Source organism: Heteronotia binoei, chromosome 6 (genome assembly GCF_032191835.1).
Source record: "Heteronotia binoei isolate CCM8104 ecotype False Entrance Well chromosome 6, APGP_CSIRO_Hbin_v1, whole genome shotgun sequence".
Lineage (NCBI taxonomy): Eukaryota > Metazoa > Chordata > Lepidosauria > Squamata > Gekkonidae > Heteronotia > Heteronotia binoei.
The window spans coordinates 82,577,903-82,601,896 of record NC_083228.1 but is presented as its reverse complement, the minus strand read 5'-3'; the positions used below and the strand labels follow the sequence as shown (position 1 = coordinate 82,601,896).

The 23,994-nt window shown below is 39.5% G+C and overlaps 1 protein-coding gene across 2 annotated transcripts in view; it reads left to right on the top strand.

Moving 5' to 3' along the window:
• The window catches only part of GIGYF2 (GRB10 interacting GYF protein 2), a 108,513-nt gene that overhangs the window by 12,337 nt on the left and 72,182 nt on the right, over positions 1-23,994 (top strand). For both annotated transcript variants that reach the window (XM_060241949.1, XM_060241950.1), the window contains exons 3-7: positions 6,707-6,836; positions 13,189-13,284; positions 15,632-15,740; positions 18,602-18,713; positions 20,919-20,959. In XM_060241949.1, the coding sequence (XP_060097932.1) occupies positions 6,707-6,836; positions 13,189-13,284; positions 15,632-15,740; positions 18,602-18,713; positions 20,919-20,959 (488 nt within the window). The remainder of the gene's footprint in view (positions 1-6,706; positions 6,837-13,188; positions 13,285-15,631; positions 15,741-18,601; positions 18,714-20,918; positions 20,960-23,994) is intronic.

Here is a 23,994-nt window from a genome sequence, read left to right as displayed (position 1 = left end):
TCATATTGCCCATACCAGGTGCTGGATGATACAGTCTTCTATTCATTGCCTTCCTGGATAACACCAGATTATAGGCATACCAGGAAGGTTGAGTTTGGTAAACTTTTGGGCCCCTTTGAATCCATTGCTTGCAGATTGTGGCGCCAGCTTCTCCTGCCTGGCAGTTTAAATCATCAGGCAGGAGAAGGTTCCCAGCCAGGTCAGCAAGTGGTGGTGAGAGGCCTTCCTGCCACACACAGATCCTGGGCCAACTTCTCCTGCCTGGTAATTTAAATTGCAGGTGAAAGCTCCTAGCCTGGTGTGTGTGCAGTGGTGAGAGCCCTCCCCACTGCACACAAATTCTGGGGTCAGCTCCTGTCTGGTGGTTTAAATTTGGCAATCCCAAATATTTCCCGAATCCTAATATATCGATATTGGGATTTGAGAATATAGGGGAAAACCAATATTTTTTGGATTCATTATACCCAAACCTGAAAAATACTGATTTTTTGTGCACACCCCTAATTCCTAATTTACCGTCTTTTAAATCTGTTCTAGAAGGGCTGCTGCTTTGCCAGTTGTCTCTCCTCCTTTTGTGCATCTAACTCTTTCCAGCTTCAACACTTCAGATATGTTCCTGCGATATCCAAATGTAAGAGAAGCTTTGTTGGATCAAGCCAAAGGTTCAGCATTCTGTTTCCAACACTGTCCAGTAAGGCGGTGCCTAGATATTATTTGGATTCCAGCAGAAGGAAAGTGAGGACATAGCAGGTATTTGACTCTCCAAGAAAGTAGATAGAGGAGTCATAGTGGCTTGTATCAGATACCCTAGAGGAGGAAGCACTAAATAACACTCTTTTGGACAGCTTAGCAGTTACAGGACAAGAAAGAATGCAGAGAACACAAGGGAGACAACTGATAACACACAAAATGAAAAGTTATGTAAAAAAACAAAGATAGCACTGTGTCCAGTTGGCAGAACTTTTTATCAAGCTGAATGCTAAGAAAATAAAAAGAAGGGGAAAAACAAGTTCTCATTTTTTTGTACAGTATTCTGGAGGGGTGTGTGTGTTCCAATCAGGTATTGTTCTAAAGTTCTAGATATGTTGCCAGATATTTCAGTGATAGGTGAAGTGTAAGTTAGCCAATTCATTTGAGTTCTTCTTTTCACTTACATATACCATAAAGCCACAACTTGCACATCCTACTAGTGTTCTGTCTTTGTGCACTTGTATGAATCACACACTCATTGAGCCACACACAGTCTATTATATTCCACACAGGGACTCTCACACATTGTCTATTTCCTCACCAAACTGCCAACTTCCTTAGATGTTTTCCAAAACCTTTTGCAGAATCTCTCCTAACTTTTCTCATCATGCCTCTTCAATCTTTTTTCTTCATCCAATCAGCAGTTTCTCTCTCCACCAATCAGCACACAACTTATAAGTCCCCACCTCACTCCTTTCCTCCCTTACCTTTAAGTCTCCAACTGTAGGAATATAACCAATGTACACACACACTGCTGGGTAGCAGGGTGCCATAGTTATATGGAAAAACATGTCCGGTCTTAACCATTAATATTTTTGCTGGAGATAGACACAATGTGTGAATGGCTTGATGGCTGTGCAAGCTCTGAATGAAAAAGCAATTGGGAAGGTGAAACGATTTAAGCGTTGATTACTGTTTAGTCAGGGGGTGATGGGTGAGGGGAAGTGAGGCTGGGGTGCTGATGGGATTATGTTGAGTGATCAGTAGGTCTGAGGTGACCCATTTTTCTAAAGTCATGCATCTCTTCAGGGCAAGGAGTGGAGTATTAGACAGACAGCCACTCGTGACTTGTATTTTAAAATTTTTTCCCAGGCTAATGCCTGACTGGCATCCATCTTAGTTCTCTTCTAGCCCAAGTAATGCCCTGCACTTCAGATATTGGGCTGATATTAAGAAGAGTGTTTCTGGCTCTTTTAACCTAACAGCTGGCCTTCAGTGAGAGCAGGGGTCTGACTGCTAACACATGGTTTTACAAATCACTTTTCTGTTGGAAGCTGATAGTATGTCATGTTGCAAGTTCTAAATGTATAGTAAAAGCTTTCTTAGCAAGCATCGCTGGAGAACAGGGATGACTGGTTAACTAAGAGTTTACAAGTCACAGTGCTAAGAGGCAGCAGATATTGCCAGGAAGTGATGGGGGGGGATGCACTTTACCACCTGCTGTGTGCTGCTCCTGCTCTCAGATGGTGGTGGAGCAGGATGCACATCCTGGCATGCTCCTGACTATGGGTGCCATTCACCTGACAGCATGGGTTAGCAGCACCTGTGGCCAGGGTGCACTGCTTGTTCCTTTAGCTTCTGCTATCACATGATAGCAAATGGTGGAGGAGCTGGCAGTATGTTTTGGTCAGTTTCTGAACATGGGGTGTTTTGCTTAACAGCATGTGCAGAGGGCACCCATGCCCAGGATGTGCTGCTTCCTCTTGATTCAGAGGGGGATGCAGTCCGGCATGCCAGTTAACCATGCCAGTTTGCTACAATTAAGCTTTTACCACATACATTGCCTCACAAAGCCTGAAAACGTGCTGTCATTTTAGCTGTTTTTGTGGGGCTCCACATAAATGCCAACTTCACTTACGAGTCAAAAAATGAAAAAATGGATCTCACTAGCAAAATGTGAGATGCAGTTCCTAAGGAGCCCAAGAAATATTTAAGAGAGTAAGACATAGTTAAATGTAGTGATCTGGGTTTTCTGGGAAAATTAGAACTGGCAACTTTTCTGGAAATTTACCCAGTGCCCTAAATGGAGTGTGGTTTGATTTAGTGTATTTATTAAAAACATGTTAATTTTATATTACAATAGTAGCAAATAGTTAACTGAAATAGTTGATGAGGACAAAAAAATCAGATCTAGTCAAAGCTCTGTGTAGGAATTATTTTTATTTAAATAACATTTGTAAAAATTTAAAGTCAGTATAATATGTACTCCCCTTACGTCGTCTAAAAGCCAAAGGCACTGGAAACAATTAATATGCTACTTTTATCACACCCGGAGCTCTGGGGACACCCAATGAAGTATGATGGGCAATAGATTCAGGATGGACAAAATGAATACTTTATTCAGTGAGTGATCAAATGATGCAATTCATTATCATTGGACATAGTGATGGCTATAGGCATAGATGACTTTAAAGGGATTAGGCAGATTCGTGGAAGATATCAATGATTACTAGCCATGGTGAGTTAAGGGAACCTCCACATACAGAGGCAGGCAGTAAGCCTCTGAATATCAGGGATAAAATATCAATGTTAACATCTGGGGAAGGCCTTTGCTTTGGTGCCCTATTCATTTGGCTTCCAGGCATTTGGTTGGCTGCTGTGTGAGACAGGATACTGAAATAGATGGATTATTGTTCTTATGAGAGAGACTGTAAGAAGGAGCTGTCACTGTTGTTGCCTGTTCATCATACCACCTTTAGACTTGCTTTTATTTGGTAAGAAAGAAGATACCACCCGGGTGTTTGCCTTTTTTGTAGTGTTGACAGCTTTATTTTGTAGCTGGAAGATAACTCTGGAGAGATGGCACTCAAACTTCCAAAATAATAAATAAGTGGGGGGGATTTCAGGTGTGTTGAAGCCTTCTGTGTGTGATGCCTCACTAAAGTTAAATACCATTGAAAGGAAAGATAACTATTATTTGTATAAGAGTTTTTTTTGGCCAGGTAGTAAAACAATTTGGAAGTAAAATCAGGGGCAGCTATATTTATAAAAATAATAAAAATATGTTGCTTACCAAATTTTGACTCATGAATTGCTTCAGAAATTCTGAGATTTTTCTGATACCAGTCATGCTCTCTATCATGCTTACTTTGTTAGATTGTTAACTAATGGATAGAGATGTAAAATTTCCAGAAATTTTGAAGCTCGAAAAAAACCGGAGGGGGGGGGGGGGGGGCTGGAAAAAAATGGAAATTTTCAGAAAAATTGAAAAAATTGCTACATTGGCACTTTTTTCTTTTCCAGATTGAAAGTCATTCTGTTACTTCAGGAACATAAAATATGGATATGGACAATTTTACTTGGCATGAAATTATCACAACTATCATATTAAAAATATAGTGCACCCAAACAATTATTACAAACAGAATTTACTTTTAAATAATATTTATTTGTAATTGTAACAAATGGAGCAACAATCTCCTGAACTGTTTACTAATTTATGTGGAACAGACAAAAACCTCTCCACAAAACAATTTTTAAAAATCCAGAAGTAACAATTATTCATATTTCTTCTCCACAGTATTAAATAAATTTTTTAAAAAACCATTCTCATAAAAAGAATGGAAGAGGGGAGAAATGTATAGAAGGGAGTGTGGGATAGTTTCATTGAAGAGTTCAGGTTGTAACCTAGAACTTGCTTTTCCTCAGTGCACAGAAATTAGAATAATCTGATACCATTTTTTCTAGAAATGATTTGGAAAATATTTGAGCACCTTGTCTTAAATATTTTATTCATCATGTAAAAATAAAATGTTTCATAATCATTTTTTCTTTTTTTCAATTTTTCAGAAAAAAACAAAAAAGGCTTCAGGGAAAAAAGTTTTTTCCTGAATTTTTCCAGTTTTTTCTGGGCCTTCACATCTCTACTCATGGGAAAGTGGAAGGTTACTAAATATGAGAATTTACTGAAATGATATTAAAACAACTGCCACAAGGGGGCAACAAATGACAAAGCAATGTTGCAATTTCTAACTTTGCAGCGATTGTATGTTTCACAGTTTAGCAGTTACCTTTATTCACGTTAGGCATTCTACTATCAATCCATTTATGCTACCTTTTGTGAAAAACTGGTAGCCCATGCATGCCTTTAAAAATGTAGTCTCATCATAAGTAACAGGTTATACTAGTATTTAATAGACATTTCAAGGGAAACAAGCCACAGTCCTTCAGCTGTCAAAATATAAAGTGTGGAAGCCAGGCACTAAATTACACTTTATATATGTCTTGTCTTAGCAGAACTTTTAACTTCCTCTCTCACTGTCAGTTATTATGTATGAAGGATTGGGAAAAGGGTAGGGGGTAAAGGGGCAAGTAAAAGGGGAGGGCCCTATAAAGCATGATTGAAGGAAGTTCACAGCCTGTTCCATACCCTAGCAGCTAGGTGGGCCAAGATCAGACATTGCACAGCTAATCCTACAAAGCATGGTTTGGAGCAATGGGAAAGTGCTGCAGGTTCACATGGTTCTTCCTCCCCTCTCCTTTTCCAAGGATTGGAGTTTACTCTGATATCTGAATCTGATTGTTATGCTTAGTAGGTAATCAGAGCTGAATACTTTGGACATCATGAAAAAACTGTGATCAGAGGCCAGCTCAGAAAAGGGAAGATGTTGAAACATGAAATCCCAAGGCATGTTCCTCAACATCCAGATTATCATTTGGAAACCATCTAAATAAAACAATGTTTTTTATTTAAGTTAAAATGGCAAAGCCAAATGTTTGGTATTTTTTTCTTTTGAAACAACCAAAATGAATATAGGAACAGTTTTATACATTTTGGGTTTGTCTAGGCTTCTATAGTCTTCAGTCTTCAAGAGCTAGAAAGCAGCAGGCAAGACAGAGACCCGCTGCTTTCATGCTGCAATCCATTGTAGAGCAGGCTGTGAAGGTAAACAGCTTGGTAAAGGCAGGCAAGAGGATAGCATTTCTGTGCACTGTGGAGTGCTTCCTGCATGCTCAGCTAGTCTCTGTAACTCCTAAAAGATGTTGTTGAAAGCATTTCTTTCTGATCTTTATCCTGCAGATCATAGTTCTTTACTAAATGGGTGCATTCTTTGACAGGCTGCATCTATGATGGTTAGACCTTTGTGATCCATAGCCAGTGCAGAGTACACTAGCCTACTTGTATCCATGTTCTGAGAGGTTAGAGATGGGAATTTTACAAACAGTGTTGACTGAGCAAGAGAATGCATTAATTTTTAATTTTTGAAAATTAATATGTTAAATTCCCATTACACAGTATATTTCAGATTCAAATATTTCTGGATAAGCTCTTTCCCTCTCCCTAAAGAGCCTCTTTAATTCAGACAAGGGGCTTCTACAAGTTGTTTGGTATTGTTTTTGCTTTTTTTCCATTGTACAGTTGACCTCCCTTACCATATTACAAAGTTCTTTTGAAACTCTTTGTATCTAGAAGTAATTATCCATAAATTATATGAGTAGGGCTATTATTAGAGGAAAAACAAGCATTAAGCCTCTTTTAAAAAGTCAAAACTAGGTTTGTGGTTCTTTGGATCCTGACCATCTTGCTCCTTTCCTTTGTTTTTAAAATCTTGTGGGCTAGTTCATGTAAACCTAGATGCAGTATTGGGATGACCTCAGTCACCTTATTGCATGTGCTGTTCAGAATCATAATGTGAATGGCATGTGCCTCAGTGGCTACCAAGTCTCTGTTAACCTACCAGAACCAAACTCGAATAAATAACTTCAGTCACAACTGAACCCTGCCTGAAATTAAACCAAAATCATAACACCTGGTATGTGTGCATCCTATGTAAAGTGTATTTAAGAATATTGTATGAATACTAAGGCTTTTCATCTAAAGTTAGGCAAAATAGTTATCTCCAGCTACTTCTGTATGACAGCAAGGGGTTTCTGATCAATATATTTGGTACTAAAAGTCCACCCTTTGACTTGATGTAAGCAACTTGTCATATTGATTTCCTTCTTTTTTATATAGGCTGCGAGCTTTGTCTAGCGGTGGAAGTGTGACATCTCCACCTCTATCTCCAGCTTTGCCAAAGTATAAATTAGCAGATTACCGCTATGGGAGAGAAGAAATGTTAGCACTTTTCCTGAAAGATAATAAGGTACGTAGCAATAGAAGGGCTGGTCAGTAAATGTTGTAAGTGGTGTATTTAATATCCTTTCGGGAAGAAAATAATGCTTATTTCTAGGATAAAATCAAATACCAGAGAGAACTACCGAAGGGCCAACAAGGGCCAGGGCTTTTTCAGTCCTGGCCTCGACTTGGTGGAATGCTCTGCCAGAAGACATCAGGACCCTGCGGGATGTTTTACAGTTTCACGGGGCCTGTAAGGCAGAGATGTTCTGCCAGGCCTTTGTATAAGGACAGCGATGGTTGCTGTGCTGCACCTTTTTCTCTCCACCCCCTCTTGGGGGGACCCCTCGCCCCCTGTTGTGATGTAATGACTGAATAAGAGCACTTTAAAGATGCCATCAGGGTTTGTAATTTTTAAATGTAACTGATTTTTTATATACGTATTTTTAAAATGTTGTACATCATCCTGAGCCTGGCACTAGCCGGGATAGGGCGATTCATCAAATGTAATAACAACAACAACGCCATGCAGTCAAGCAAACCCCATATATATTATATTCTGTAAAATATCTTATATTTTGAAAATATGTCCAAGCTATTTGTAATCATAAGCCTATATAACTCATTACAGTATAAACCAATATATTCAGTAGCCAGAATGTACTAAGTGTGATTAGTTCAACTGTTAGCTTTAGTTCATGTGAGAAGTGGCAGATTACGCAGACATATAAATATAAATTGCTTAAAGAAAATAACTTTAAAAAACATTCTGCTTAATATTAATATGTTAAATGTGACTTTTTAAACTCTGTGATTTTGTGTTTTTACTGTGTGTTTCTTGTGCCACTATGCCAGCGGTCCCCAACCTTTTTGGCACCAGGGACCGGTTTTGTGGAAGACAGTTTTTCCAGGGGGGGGGAGCAGGGCAATGGTTTCAGGATGATACTATTGTGCACTTTATTTCTACTAGTTTGGTGTGGTGGTTAAGTGTGTGGACTCTTATCTGGGAGAATTTCCCACTCCTCCACTTGCAGCTGCTGTAATGGCCTTGGATCAGCCATAGCTCTTGCAGAGTTGTCCTTGAAAGGGAAGCTTCTGGGAGAGCTCTCTCAGCCCCACCTACCTCACAGGGTGTCTGGTGTGGTGGAGGAAGGTAAAGGAGATTGTGAGCACCTCTGAGACTCTGAAATTTGGAGTGGAGGGCATGATATAAATCCAATATCTTCCTATTCTTGATATATTGTAATATATAATGAAATATTTATTTTTATTTATTTATTTATTTATCTGGGATTTATATCCCGCCCTTCCCACCGAGTGGCTCAGGGCGGCTTACAACATATATAAAACTAACATAAAAATATAAAATTACACTTTAAATTAGCATTTCACAATATATAATTAAAATCAGACATTTGTTATAACTATACATCATTAAAACAGCCAGCAGTCGTGGAGCTACACTCTATTCAGCTTCAGATAAAAATTCAGTATACAATATACAGCATTCAGTAGTCGGTATACAGGGCCGTTAGTTGTGGGCCAGCCGGAAGAGGACTGTCTTACAGGCCCTGCGGAATTGGGTGAGATCCCGCAGGGCCCTTACCTCCTCCGGCAGCTGGTTCCACCAAAATGGAGCCATTACAGAGAAGGCCCGGTCTCTTGTGATCTTCAAGCGGGCCTCCTTTGGCCCGGGGACAACCAAAAGATTTTGAGATCCCGATCTCAGTGCTCTCTGGGGAACATGCGGGGAGAGACGGTCCCCGGTTGCTAACAGGCCACAGACCGGTCCCGGTCCACAGCCTGGGGGTTGGGGATCCCTGCACTGTGCAAGTATATATTTGAAGTGCATTGATTGTTATGTAGGAAGACATAGCTCCTCTGCTTTGGAAGAAGACAACACACATACACATGGAGGAGGGATGACCCAGGAAACTACAAGCCATTCAGTCTGACCTCTGTCCCAGGGAAGATACTGGAGCATATTTTAAAGGGATCAATCTGTGAGCATCTGAAAGACAACTTGGTGATCTGGAGGAATCAGATCAACCTCATTTCCTTCTTTGTTCGAGTTATTAGTTTACCAGATTGAGAGAATGTTGTTGATGTTGTTTACTTTGATTTCAGCAAAGCCTTTGACAGGGCTTCCCATGATGTTCTGCTGGATAAACTGGAGGCCTGTGGACTGGACTCTATGGTAGTTAGGTGGATAGGGAACTTATTGGAGAACCGCACTCCAAGAGTAGTTGTCAGTGGCATTTCATCTGAATGGAGGGAGGTGTCCAATGGGGTGCCACAGGGTTCAGTTCTGGGCCCAATACCTTTATCAGTGATCGGGATGAGGGTGTGTGGTGCAGGTGACATCAAATCATTAAGTTTGCAGGTGACACCAAATCAGATGGAGCAGCGAACATACCAGAAGATAGAGATAACACTCAGTGAGATCTTAACATGCTGGAAAAGTGGGAAGAAGTGAAAAAGATGCAATTTAGTAAGAATAAGTGCTGTGTTCTACATCTGGGTAACAAAAATGAGAAACATGCCTGCTGGATGGCGGGTGTACTTCTGAGTAGCAGTGTGTGTGAACAAGATCTTAGGGTACAGGTGAACCATAAGTTAAATATGAGCAACCAGTGTGGTGCAGTGACAAAAAGGCTAATGCCATCTTGGAGTGTATCAACAGAGACATAACATCCATATTGCAAGAGGTCATAGTCCTGCTGAATACTGCATTGGTCAGGCTGCACCAGGAGTATTGTGTGCAGTTCTGGAGGCCTCACTTCAAAAAGGATATGGACAGAATGGAGCAGGTGCAGAGGAGAGCAATGAGGATGATCATGAGCCTGGAGACCAAGTCCTATGAGGAAAGGCTGAGGGACTTGGGAATGTTCAGTCTGGAGAAGAGGAGGTTGAGGGGGGAGGGGGGACATAATCACTCTCTTTAAGTATTTAAAGGGCTGTCAGAGAAGGGAAGGGAGCTGTTCCTGTTGGCAGCAGAGGATTGTACTCTTAATAATGGGTTTAAATTAAGGGTGGGAAAATACCAGATGAATATTAGGAAAAATGTTTTTACAGTGAGAGTTGTTCAACAATGGAATCAGCTGCTGAGGGCAGCGGTGAGCTCTCCCTCACTGGCAGTCCTTAAGCAGTGGCTGGATGAACACCTGTTAGGGATGCTGTAGGCTGATCGTAGACGGCCCCTTCCAACTCCTTTATGGCCCCTTCCAACTCTATGATTCTGTATGTCTGATATTAAACATTCCCCAGAAGAAGCTGGATGGAATATTTTTATGATGTGTTTTTGGCTACGACTACTACTACTGCTATTACTAACAACAACAATAATAATGGTCAATACCTGCAGTAAAAGTGCTTGAATTACTGACCATAAAGAATGTCATGATAGAGTTGAAGCTATGTTTCACTGGTATTTGTGCAAAAAAGTATAGCTTACCATCAGTCAGAAATTCGTGGGAGCACAAATCAGGAGAGATCATGGGAAACGAGTAGAAACAAAGATTCTTTGTGACTTCCTAAAAACAGATAAACACTGGAGCATAACACTTCCAATATCACATTTGTATTAAAATGAGAAATAAGGTTTCTATCATTGACGCTGTAATCCCAGGACTCAACAGAATAGAAAAGGAAGAATAGGAGAAGATCACAAAATACCAAGAGTTAGAGCATCTCTGGGGGAAGGGAACCAGGGAACCATCATGCCAGTTGTCATCAGAGCCTTTAGAGCAGTGGTTAGAATTCTCAAAACACCTAGATATGTTGGTCGTTGAGCAAGTAATACCAGCTCAACTCCGGAAGACAGTGTTGCTTGGAACTGCAAGAATTCTGCAAATTCCCAAGAACATGGCTAGATCTTGACTTGCAGAACACCATCTGCCAGTCAAATGAGAGTGACAGTTAATAATAACAACACTAATGTATATATGCCTCTCTTTTTGGCTTTGCTTTGTTTTGACCCTCCAATAGAGTCAGTTTTATATAGTAAATAGTGTTGGCTTTGGAGTGGGGAGACCTGAGTTCAAATCTCAACTCTCAGCTATAACACTTTTACTGTGGACTTTACAGCCTGTCAGTCTTATCTCCATTTCAGAGTTATTACAACAATAAACTGGAATCAGTGTTGGATTAGGTAGGATCTGGGAGACCCAGGTTTAAATCCCCACTGTCATGGAAACTTGTTGATTGATTTTAGGACAGTTGGACAGTCAATGTAACCCACCTCACAGGGTTGTTGTGAGGACAAAATGGGGAGAACATCATAAGCCACTTTGGATTTCCATTGGAAAGAGAAGTGGGGTATAAATGAAGTAAATAAACATTCTCATGCTCTAGACCTCAATTTGCTGCTTGCTAACCTGAGAGTACAATTATCCATCTTATCAATTTCCTTTTCTACAGCAATAGTAGCAAATTCCATATTCCAGTGTGCTCCAGTTCACTTCATTCCCTTTGACACTAATTTAGAGGAACTGGCAGGAAAAACTGCTGAGGCATGCTGTAGCAGCCATCAGCAAACAGGTTCTTTTTCTATATAGGAACAGGGGTCATGAAGATGTTTTGTTCTTTTATGCACTGAGTGTTAAGGACAGTGTGGGAGACAAGAACACAATTAACTGTAGTATTGGGAATGTGTGGCTCCTAGCTATGGCTGGATAAATATTACAAGCTGTAAAATGAAAGTAGAAACAAAATACCTTAAGTTCTGCATGCTGTTTTAATCACATTGGTTTTCTTTGGCATTTGGCCCTGGGGTCTTTGCCAACTACCGCCCAGTTTCGAATTTACCGTTTCTGGATAAGGTAGTTGAGAAAGCGGCAGCAGAGCAGTTACAAGTTTTCCTAGATGAGACATCTGCCTTGAACCCATTCCAGTCTGGCTTTCGCCCGAGCCAAGGACAGAGACTGTCCTAGTTGCTCTCACAGATGACCTAAGACGGCACCTGGATCAAGGCAGGTCAGCACTGCTGATACTTTTCGATCTGTCGCCAGCATTTGACACGATTGATTATGACCTTATAACCCACCACCTCGCCATCACAGGAGTTCGGGGGGTGGCCTTACAATGGTTTTCCTCCTTTCTCCGGGGGTGGGGACAAAGGGTGGTGCTTGGTGAGCAGACTTCCTTGTGGCATCCACTTATATGTGGAGTGCCGCAGGGAGCTATTCTCTTCGCCAATATTATTTAACATCTACATGCACCCCTTTGCCCAGATTGCCCGAGGTTTTGTGCTGGGTTGCCACCAGTTCGCTGATAACACCCAGCTCTATCTGTTGATGAGTGACCGGCCAGTTGCCATCCCTGACCAGTTGTCTGAGGCATTGGGAGCGTGGCTGGGTGGTTACAACAGAGTGGGCTGAAATTGAATCCAGCTAAGATGGAAGTCCTGTACCTGAGTCAGGGAGGGGTGGGTATGGGCATCGAGCTCCCAGCTTTGGACGTTGCCACATTGGTGCCAGCCCAACAGGTGAAGAGCTTAGGAGTGACCTTGGATGCCTCCCTTTCCATGGAGGCCCAGATCACAATGGTTGCCGGTCTCCCTTTTGTTATCTTCGGCAGATCAGGCAGCTAGCACCATATCTATCCCCCCAGGACCTGGCTACAGTGATCCATGCAATGGTCACTTCCAGACTAGACTACTGTAACTCACTCTACACTGGCTTTCCCTTGAGACTGATCTGGAAACTGCATCAGGTGCTGACTGCACCACCTTTACGGGTGGGCATTCAACTGGTGCTCTGCAGTCTGCACTGGCTGCCCATTGAGTACTGGATCCACTTTAAGGTTTTAGTTCTAATGGTTAAAGCTTTACGTTGCCTGGAACCAACATGCCTGCGGGACTGTCTCCTTCCATTTATGCCCAGGAGGTCATTATGTTCGGCCTCCCAACATCTGTTGGCTGGCCCAAGAGATGCCCGCCTTGCCTCAACTAGGGCCAGGGCTTTTTCAGTCCTGGCCCTGACCTGGTGGAATCAGCTTCCTTTGAGATCCGGGCCCTACCTGGCTTATTAGCCTTCCGTAGGGCCTGTAAAATGGAGCTGTTCCACCAGGCTTTTTGCTGGCTGCGGGCATCTATTTTTCATCTAGTTGGTCTCCCCGGCCAACACTGTCATCTGTGCTAGGAAATGGAATAAAAACTGCCATGATGTGAGATGGCTAGTCTGGGCAATATGTGATGACATGGTAATCTGAGTGCTGTTGAGTTGTCTGTTTATAAAATGTTTTTATTTTATTGTTTTATCATATGTTGTACTCCGCCCTGAGCCTTACGGGGAATGGGCGGAATAGAAATATACTAAAATAAATTAGTGTTTTGAGATTCAGTGTTTTCCCCTTACCTCCCCTCCCCAATTAACCTCCAGGTACCATCAGACCTTTTGGATAAGGAGTTTCTGCCCATTCTACAGGAGGAGCCCCTACCACCATTGGCACTAGTACCTTTTACAGAAGAAGAGCAGGTTGGTCTCAAGTAAATGAAAAATGGGTCTTTATAAGTCTGAAATTTGATTAATTGGAGAAGGCTAGAATATACAAATCCGAGAACACATCTCATACACAGATACAAACAGTACTGATGTGATGTTAGTTGCATTTTTTTGCGAGAGATGGAGTCAGATATGAAAACGATAAGAAGAAAGCAGGGCTGGTACTTCTTGGGTTTGTACTACATGAGCAATCAGTGTTTTCCCGGAACTTTCCTTCCACACTGCAAATTGGACTGCTAACATTCAAGCAGTTGAGGCTGTATCACTCCGAAAGGAGACTTCATTCTCCCCCCCCCCCCCCCCCACACACACATGTACACAAGCCATCCCTTTCATTTTAGGAGCCATGGGTGATGAATAAGAACATTGGGTAATCCCAGCACTGTGTGCCAAAAGCAGGAATTTTCACCTTCCCTTCTTTTTGCTCAGCTGTGAGGGGAAGCAGTCAGACGTGGCTCCCCCTACAAAGCCATTTAGTTGCACAGAACGATAATTTGCCAGTTCGTCCTTTTCCACTTTAGAGACAGCCTACATAGTGCAGTTAATAGGATACTGAGTGAGGAATGGGAAGACCTTGATGTAAATCCCTACTCAGGATTTGAAGCTCACCGTGGCCTTGAGCCAACTGCACTCTCTCAGGCTAACCTGTTTTAGAGGCCATGAGGATACAATGAAGAGACTGTGGACTCTTTCCTGAACTTACAATTTTTTAAAACCTCCAGATTTTCCTGCATTCACTCACCAACAAGACAGTGACATTTCAAGGACTCCCACTCTCCCAAATCACAAATGAGAACCTGAAGGGAGCACATGGAATACAATTATTAGTAATCTTGGCTAGTGAGAAAAAGAATTTGACACTGAGGAGTTCTGTGCTGTTGGCATTAATACAGTGGGGGCAGGATAACAAGGGGAAATTTTGGATGATGTGCTTGTGAAGCTGAAGAGTAGGGCAGAAGCATGATGATGAATTTCATACCTCATTTGAAATATGAGTAAAGTCTTGTCTGCAGATAACTTGTGATTAGATATTTACACTTATTGCCTCAGTGCAATAATTTTTATGCTGTGTCAGTCTTTTAATAAAAGATGGTAGCAGGATACTATCCTAAAGCGAGTAGAATAGGTGCTAAAACTTAATGTGTAAAGAGAAGAGTAGTATGTTTACCAGTTGTAATGCAAATGATGACCTGTGACATACATCAATAACCATTTCAAAGGTTATTTTACTAATGATAAATAGCTCTTGCTAATCTTCAAATCAAGGTGAGCTCCCCCCCCCCAAAAAAAAGTGCAGTTGTTGTGCAAGTATTTTTCCAAGTTGGGTGTAATGGCATAGGTTTGTAATCTGCCTGGGACAGGTAGCAGTAGTTCTAAGGCAAGCAGTCATGAGAAGGCAGATGTTTCCTGCCTCTAGGCTGTCCGTGTTACCTCTTTTCACCCTTTAAAAAAGTATTGCCAAAACACAGAGTACACCACAGAAATTGCTGTAGTGCTGGATTGCATTTCTTCAGCGTGGGGTAAACAGCTGTTCTCTGTGCATACATATACCTCCCTTCTACCCAATCCTTAAAATATTATTGGATCACTAACACCCAGAGTAAGAAAGGGATAGCTGTGTTTACAGTTAACATCATAGTATGCTTCCTCAGCAGTATGGGCCTAGGTTGTTAGTCGTTCCCAACTTTAAAGAGCTGCTATGGGTGCTTTATAACTGAATTGTGTAGCAGGAAATTGGGGGATGGGGTAGAAGGTCAGGTTTTGCAGTATTTAGCTGCCTTCCTTGGTAGTGGTAGTGTTCAGAATCATAGTGCGGTTAATAAGATATTGACCATTGAGAATTTCAGTCATTGAAACATACAAGTGATTGCATAACTGACATCCTTTGAAAAACAAAATGCATATACAAGATTCATTTTGATAAAAATTGGAAAATTATATAGTATTGGAAGTTCAGCTGCTTCCCTGGTGATTTGCTACATGTCTCACATTTCTATCCTTTTCTTCCTCTGGGGAGTTTAAGGCAGTGTACATGAGTTTCTATTTTACCCTCACAACCACTTGGTGAGGCTGAAAGTAATTTAGCTAAGGCCACCCACTGTGCTTCATTGCTGAAAAAGGGTTTAAATCCAGGTGTCCCAGGTCCTATTTTGATATTCATTTGCCATTTTATTCTTCCATCTTGACTTGATATCTCACATGGAAGGGATTTCAGTTGTAGGTAGTATCTTATACCTCAGCAAGGAAGAAACAGGATAGGCCTGATTTTTATGATCTTGTTTTTATAAAATAATTTGCTCATGTTCTCTTTCTTTGGCAGAGAAATTTCTCTATGTCTGTAAATAGTGCTGCCGTCCTGCGATTGACGGGGCGAGGAGGAGGAACAGTGGTAGGGGCTCCTCGTGGTCGAAGTTCCTCTAGAGGCCGAGGTGAGATGTTTTGTGAACACAAAGTAACACCATTGTAATAGTAACAAATGCCTTTAAAGAGTTTAACAAAAGGAAACCAGTTCAGCTGATGTAAAGCTTTTGGGGATGTATAATTACATGTACCTTTCCTCTTTGGATAAATGTTTTGAATAATTAAATATAAGCCATAAGTGAGAGAATCTGCTGCAAAGGCACCAAGTTCTCAAAAAATGTACAGAAGGGAGATGTGGTACCAAAAGGTAACCAAAGAGATTATTACATATGCCTTTTGTTCTGTTTTTACTGATATTCAACCACTGTTCGTAAAATTAGTAATGGGAGAATATGTGAAGTGGCTTTTTGATAGGATCTGAGACAAGGTTGTACTAAGACAATGAGCTCAGAAGATAGAACAGGTTATAAATAATGATATAGACCCAGCATCTGAAGGTGAAAAAGAAGTGAGACTCTATGTCCTAGAATGAAGTAGTGTAATTAATCAACCAAGCATCGAGAGGATATCTGCCCACCACTCCTGAGAAAACACAGAAACTTGAAAAATGGTATGTATGAATTCAGCTTAATAGCCAAGGGAATGAACGTATGGACACTTGTTCGTTGTATAGTCAGCTCCTATTGAGTCTACTCAGATTGTGATAAAAATTGGACAGTGATATTCCTATATTGTTCCTACCACTGAAGGTGAAGTAATATTAACAGTCAGACTTTCCAGCCAAGTTTGTGCAGTTTAGAAATGGATAGTGGCAAGAAAGAAGGGTGCAACCAGGGCTTTTTTTGTAGCAGGAACTCCTTTGTTTATTTTTATTTTTTATTTTATTTCTATTTGTATCCTGCCCTCCCTGCAAATAGGCTCAGGCAGCTATGCATATTAGGCCACACCTCCTGATGTAGCCAATCCTCCTGGAGTTTACAGTAGGCCCTGTACTAAGAGCCCTGTAAGCTCTTGGAGGACTGGCTACGTTAGGGGTGTGTGGTCTAATATGCAAAGGAGTTCCTGCTACCAAAAAAACCCTGAGTGGAACAATGTGATTATTCCCTCCCCTTTTCTAGTTTAACTCCTAATGACTTCAGCTGATATGAACATGATTGGGAAGTCACAGTATAGTTCAAAGTGAGAATGGTAATAAAAGTACATGTGAGAGGTGAAAGAATGAAATTATTCACTGTTGTTTCATTTAGGGTTGTGATGGAATTTTCTTAGCTTGGCTTCCTTGCCTTTAATGTTCTTGGTAGAGAAAATAGAATGTAAAGGAGCAGAGGTAGGAAAACAGTGAAAAGGAGTGCAAAGTTTTGTATCTGCACCCATTCCTTGTGCTCTCTTGCTCTCTGTGCATTAGATTCCACAAGTGGGCCATCAATTCCCAGTTGCTTGGGCAAAGCAGCTAGTACTTTGCTGGAAAGCCATGCTCTATAAAGAACCAATGAGGGTTGACTTCAGGAGAAAATTATATAATTCAATTTTGGCGAAGTGCAGGAATAACCTCTGATCATGGTGATCCCAAAAGAACTTTGTAAGGATTACTAGATATTAAATGGAATAAACTTTTTATGTATTGATTAGGTGGTATTGCAGCAATTAAAATCCTTGTTTCTCCTAAACTACCGTTTCTGTTTAACAAGGTGCCACTAGTGGATAGGCCAATAATAACTGAACAATGGCAAAAATGGACTCTTAGATTGATTGGGAAAGATAATGCTTTATCTGGGAATCCAGATTGGAGGGTTAGGAGTGCTTGATGTTTTCAAGCAACTAGGCTTAACATTATGCTGAGATGGTCAGCAATTGAATTATTACCTAAGAGGAAACTGATTTTCCTTGTTCAGCTTCAAGAATGAAAATGAAGTTGGAATTTATATTTCTTGGTTAGAAACAGGTTAAAGTCTCCTTTGAGTCCAGGGATACTTCCACTGATACCAGCACAGAACAACATGATTTAACCCACAAGAAATATGCAGTAGTGGGAGGAGGCGAATCAATATGCTATCAAACGCCTAGCAAAAATAAGAAAATAGGATCATATGATGAAATAGTAGGAAGTATGGGAGGAAAACAGCCAAATAGATTAGGCATATTTTATCTGCATTAAGTAAAAAATATAGTGACATCGAGTTTTTTCAAAACAGGTTTTAGTATGTGGAGAGGAAGGGTATTATTGAATCAAGAACTTCTTAATTATACATACTTAGTGAAATGAGTAAGGAATTGGATCATGAAAAAGTAGTATTGTTGAATGAATGGGTGTAGATATAGGAAGTAGTCCCTTAAAATGAATAATATTTTAATAATAAATAATAATATTTAAAATATATATATACCTCCCCCAGATTAGCATTATGTACAAAATGCCTGGAGATTTATTCTGGTGATGTCAGATGCACCTGCCAAGCAGTTTCATATATTTTGGGAATGTTCTGTGAGGTGCTAGTATTGAATTTAACACAGGAAATCACAGGGTATAATATCCCACCTGTTCCTAATATGACTTTGCTATGTTACCTTTAGCAGTCAGGTGGAGGATCCAAATGCAGAGATAAAACTCAATGCCATCTTCACATCTAAATTACTAATTCTTAAGTGCAGCATACTATAGACAAATAGAACCCCTACAATTTCTTTTTGGTTGTATAGTATCATGTGGATTTTTAAAAAAATTAAATTAATGTATTAGAAATTTCTAACTTTAATATTATTGTGGATAGGTTTTTTGAAAGATGGACTTTTGTATTTATTGTTCTGAAACATAAATTTAAAAGATGGGACTTGACCTTATGTGGTTCTTAAGATGTTGTAATTCATTATTATACATTTTGTTGTATTAATTATATATTTAATTTTTTCCAACATCATTTTATCTTTTCAGGCAGAGGCCGAGGAGAAAGTGGTTTCTACCAAAGAAGTTTTGATGAAGTTGAGGGTGGTTTTGGCCGTGGAGGGGGCAGAGAAATGCACAGATCACAGAGTTGGGAGGAAAGGTAATTTAAAAAAATGTCTAAATTTAAAGTGGTTTATATCTTTTTGGGAACTTGGGTAATTAGGTTTATTGGTACAATTCTGGCTCTCCTTGTCGAGTTCACACTTGTAGGGGGACTCATTGTACATTTTATTTTTATGTGTATACCTGTAAATGACAACGTTGAATGTGACACGTTTAGAATGCCAATACAGATGTCAAGGAGTTGAGATGGGCTTCAGTTTGGGTGAGGGGAGGAGTTTTTCCATATACAGTGTGTGAAATGGCCCTAAAACTCTTACCATTTTGAAAATTGTGAGGCTCTGAATCAACAATAGGGTACAGATTTTGCTGTAAGCACTGTTGAATAAATGAGTAACTGAAAATGAAATGAAAAATTGGATGGTATTAATTAAAATACTAGTTTAGCAAAATGTTGTCCCACGGGAAATATTGGAAGGACATGAAGTTGGTTTCATGAAATCATTAATTAGTACAAGCCTATAATCAGAAAGAAAATGAATAACTATTGTATATACATTTGTGCTATTTTATAGATAAATGATTTGAGAAGAGATTAAAGTCAATAAGCACTATGGTGTATTCCAGTAAACATTTTGTTACAGTTTTAGTACTAGGCTTTGGGAGGGAAAATTTTACTGTGATTGCTTCATTTTGAGTAGGGCGTTACTGGTTCAGATTAAAAAAAATCTGTGTTGTGTTTTCATGTTCTAGATTTTCAGGACCATTTTCTGCACAGTGCAGATACCATTCTTTTTAATGTACAGCCAATTCAAGGATGTCCCACGCAGCAGTCATGGCTCATAACACCACGAAAACTGCACAGAATGTGGTCCTCCCTCTCCTCTCCAGATCCCCCAAATCGTAGCCACAGGTAGCAAAGTAGCTCTGTTTTCCTGGGCCCCAATAAAGTAGCGTATTTCTGTGCACACAAACACTGCGGACACAGTTCATTTTAATGCGGCCCTCTGCAGACCCCCTCAAATCTCAGCCATGTGCTGTAAAGTGGCTCTGTTTTATCGGGCCCTCAAAAAGTAGCTCATTTCTGCTCCAAGCCTGAAACTGCATGTTTTGGGGAAGGGTAGTTTCATTTAATTAAGAATTCCAGTTTCCTAATACCATTCTGAGAACCAGAGGCAATGACCCAAAACAGTGATTTTCATGTATATTTTTTTACTCAGGATTTCTGTTATGAATGCTCCTAGAAAGAACTATGGAACAAGTTCTGTGACCTCCAGGAGGCCTAATGGTTACGTCATGCCTTCAGACTTGTTCTACTTGAACAGCAAGTGCCTGCAGTACATGGAAAACTGCTTTTAAGTTTGAGGGGAATTTCTAAAGTAGTTGAGGGTTTGACATGTGGGCCAACGATTCAAAGTAAAAAGGACAGACACAAGCCTCTCATTTTGAGCCTGTTTGGTTCTTTGTATTCCATCCAGTTGAAATAAATTAATCCAGATAGTACAATGGATACAAGATTAGATTACACCTCTTCTGAAATGCTGACGGAGAAAACATTGTTTATATTTTTGCTGAAGGCAAACATCAGTCAATGAATAGGAATTTTCACAATATTTATATTTTGTAAGTAACTTTGTTATTTCAGAAGTAACTTATTTTAAAAATCTGATTGGATTAAAAAGTCAGAAAGGTACAAACATGGTATATAGCAGAAAACATCAGATTAAAAACTGAAAGAATATGGATTGTTCTTCCCACTGCACTTTGCAAAACTCAAGGAATAATGGTTAAAATTAAGGACTTGTGCAGGGCTGTTTTTGTATCAGGAACTCCTTTGCATATTAGGACACATAGCCCTGATGTAGCCAATCCTCCAAGAGTTTACAGTAGGCCCTGGAATAAGAGCCCTGTAAACTCTTGGAGGATTGGCTACATCAGGGCTTTGTGTCCTAATATGCAAAGGAGTTTCTGCTACAAAAAAATCCCTGGGTTTGTGAAATGTAACTAATACTGGACTATATGGTCAAATTGATAGTTTAAATTGGTGATTTAACAACTTCATCTTTTTTAAATCTGAAGTTCATCTAAAATTTATGTCTGTCAAAAGTAATGCAATTAAAAACTTAAAATTCATTTCAGCATATAATTCCTGTATCACTGAAATAACTTTTCTTCTAAACTTTGATTTTTTTTTAAATTCAAGGGTTATTGAATGCTTATGTAAAATCGTTTTTTGAATTTTCAGAGGGGACAGAAGATTTGAAAAACCAGGGCGAAAAGAGCCAGGTATGTAAATGTATTTTTTGAAAAATTGCAGTTTAGATGTGTTACTCTATATCTTAATTTATCAATAATATGAGATTCATGTATCTATCTAGAATATAGAACCAATTTTGGTATGTAGTTTACAGTGCTTTTAGGGTAATAGAATACAGCCTGGTCCGAAGAAAATAAGGGGGAAGTAGGTTTTAAGTTTATCCAAGTTGAAGTCTTGCACTGAGTTTCTGAAGACAACTTGTGTTAAGTATTTAATGTTTAATCTTGAGGTTGAAAGTTGCATTATTATTACTATAAAGGTTCCCACCCAAATACATAGTGAATTGTATCCTACCACTCTTCTCAATTAATCTGTCATGAAGACCCTCTTCTGCTGGTGGAAGTTTCCTCACTTAGCAGAATGGTGAAGTACAGACTACGATTGCCCAAACTACGTTAAATTTGTAACTTGTTGGTTTGAATTGAATTGTGTACCAAATGGTAGTTCAGAAGAGTGCAGATTTGCAGATAGACAGCATGTGCATCATACGTTTTCTAGGTTTTTTTATTGCTCAAACTAATAAAAGGTATTTGGAAGAAAGCTCTCCATTGTGCCCTTTACAGAGACTGCAGGGTTCTTTCCTCCTAGCATTGTAGTGTGCTTTTGAAAGTTGCTCAGGTTTTTTGGTGAACAGTTCCTTTGCTGATAGGTAGAAGAGAGATCTGATCCATAGACTCTTCTGAGACAGATTTTAATAGCGCCAGCAGTAGCTGAGCACCCACTTCTGCAAAAAGTCAGGAGGATTTGAGAGCCTGATGCAATTTGCCCTCCTCTGCATAAGGAGATTTTTTTTAGATATCTAAACCCTGCATTTTGTAACAATGCCAGATTTCTATGGTGATCCGTGTCTGAAAATTGTATAAATCTTCATCTGTTTTTAATGCCCTTTGAATCCCCTTTAAAGCATCTAAGTTATTTGGTTTTGCTGTTCTATTTTAGTTCTTATGACTTAGTCTAGTAAGGTAGCATTAAAGGCATGCTTCTAAATCTGTTGGTTTTGGTCTTCCATAGCTTTAATTCATCTGGTTCCTTCAAGAGTGTTTATTAAGCTTAGTAATGTTTGTTGTATACTGTATTAATATTTGGAAGTTTAATTTTTATAACACTTTTCATTGTTTAAACTCTAAAGGATATTACTAATTTTTCTTAACAAAATTCCTGTAGGGTAAATCAGGATGCAAAATGTCAGCACCCAAAGCATAAATCAGTGAGATTTGAGGCTAAGGAAGTATTTGGAGATACTTATTCAACAATCTATCTGCTATACAATAGAAGATACACAATTTTTAATTCTTGTTCCCTAGGAAACAGTTATTAATTGAATACATATATGGTGATAACTGTAGTGTTTACCAAGAATTCTCTGGAGGTAGGGCAAAATGATGGAAGGGTTTCCAGTTGTCATTGGGAGTTATTTATTCATATTCTTAACTCCGTTTGTATTGAAATCAGTAGGATAGTACTGTGTTTAATTTACAGTCGATTGTGTCCAAGGGAGAATGAACAAATATTGTTTGAGGAAGGGACAGCGAACTGAATGTAGTCAAGTTAATGTTAATTACAGGTACAGCTCAGATGCTCAGACTTTTTTATATGATCCATTCCAGAGAAGTAGCACTGATAACTGCTGCAGTGTCTTGTGGAACTAGCACTCTGGCACACTTAAGCTTATTCAGTGATAAAGTAGTTAGTTTTTAAAGTGCTAGAAGATTCTGCGTTGCCTTTTAAATGCAAGTTAGCTGCAGATCTTAGAGTGTTAGGATATTTTCCGTGTAGGCCTCAATCAGCAGTATTGCAATCCTATGCTGAGTTACTCTGCTCTGAGTCCACTGATTTCCGTGGGACTTGCCTAGAGTAACTGCACTGGAAATTGCCTAATCCTTCTTTATACCTTGTAACATGCATTGTGCTTAAATATATGCAGATAGTGTCAAATAACTACTATTGGTTCACAAGAACAATTTGAATTTGTAAATTGGTATCTTAATCAGAAATTAGATATATTAGTTTGATAAGACAAACAGAATGACCCCTCTACACATGTAGAAAAGTATGAAAGTAGTTCATATTATGACTGGAATGTTTACTTCTTGAATAGAATTCTGCAGCAGTTTTATTGTACACACTGAATATATTAGGCTGTGGGCTCTTCTCAAATACTTGTTTAAATTTTGGTGGGTAGGCGGATGGTTGGGTTGCAATTTTGGTTAAGCTAGGGCATAAAAGGGTTAAAACTGCACACAGATTAAAAAATGTTGTTTTTTTATGTGACTAATAAAGTTGTAAAGGGGAGAGAAATCTTTAAAGTGAACATGATGAACAAAGAATATAGTGAGCATAAATACAATTTAATGTGTATTAATCCAAAATGGTGATTGCTATTGCTACACCATCTCAGCATTGGGCTAAACCATTATTACAGTTCACTGAATGAAAGAGTAAAGCCTCAACACAGACAAGGGAATAAATAATATGTTGAAAACCCTGTAAGAGAACATGAGGATCTACTGCTGCAGTTCCAGATATAAATCACTTCTAATCTAAGGATGTCATGACTGCTTCCTCTCTTATGCTCAATTGCAGAATGCACTTCCTCCCTTCAGAGTATATGCTGACTACAATAGCAGGTGCTTGCATGGAACATCAGCATTAGTAGCATTAATTGAAAATTATTTTTTCAGTTACCGTAAGATCTTTTAGCAGATGGAAGCTGACAGAGCCTGCACCATTATGACGAGCTAGTTTTCCAGAGGTTCCCCCCCCCCCGCCCCATGTTGACAATTGACCATGACTTCTAAATCTTTACCTTCAGCCACAAAACCATTCATTAGGTTTGGTAAAGAGAAACACAGATTCTTAGAAAATACTTTCATGATATGGTTTGATAACAAGACATCAACACTAGTATATACATATAAATATGTTTATCCATGTTCAAGAGCTAAAGGTAAGGCTCTTCATAATTACAAGTAATTAACTAAATGGCCATTTCAAAGTAAAGATA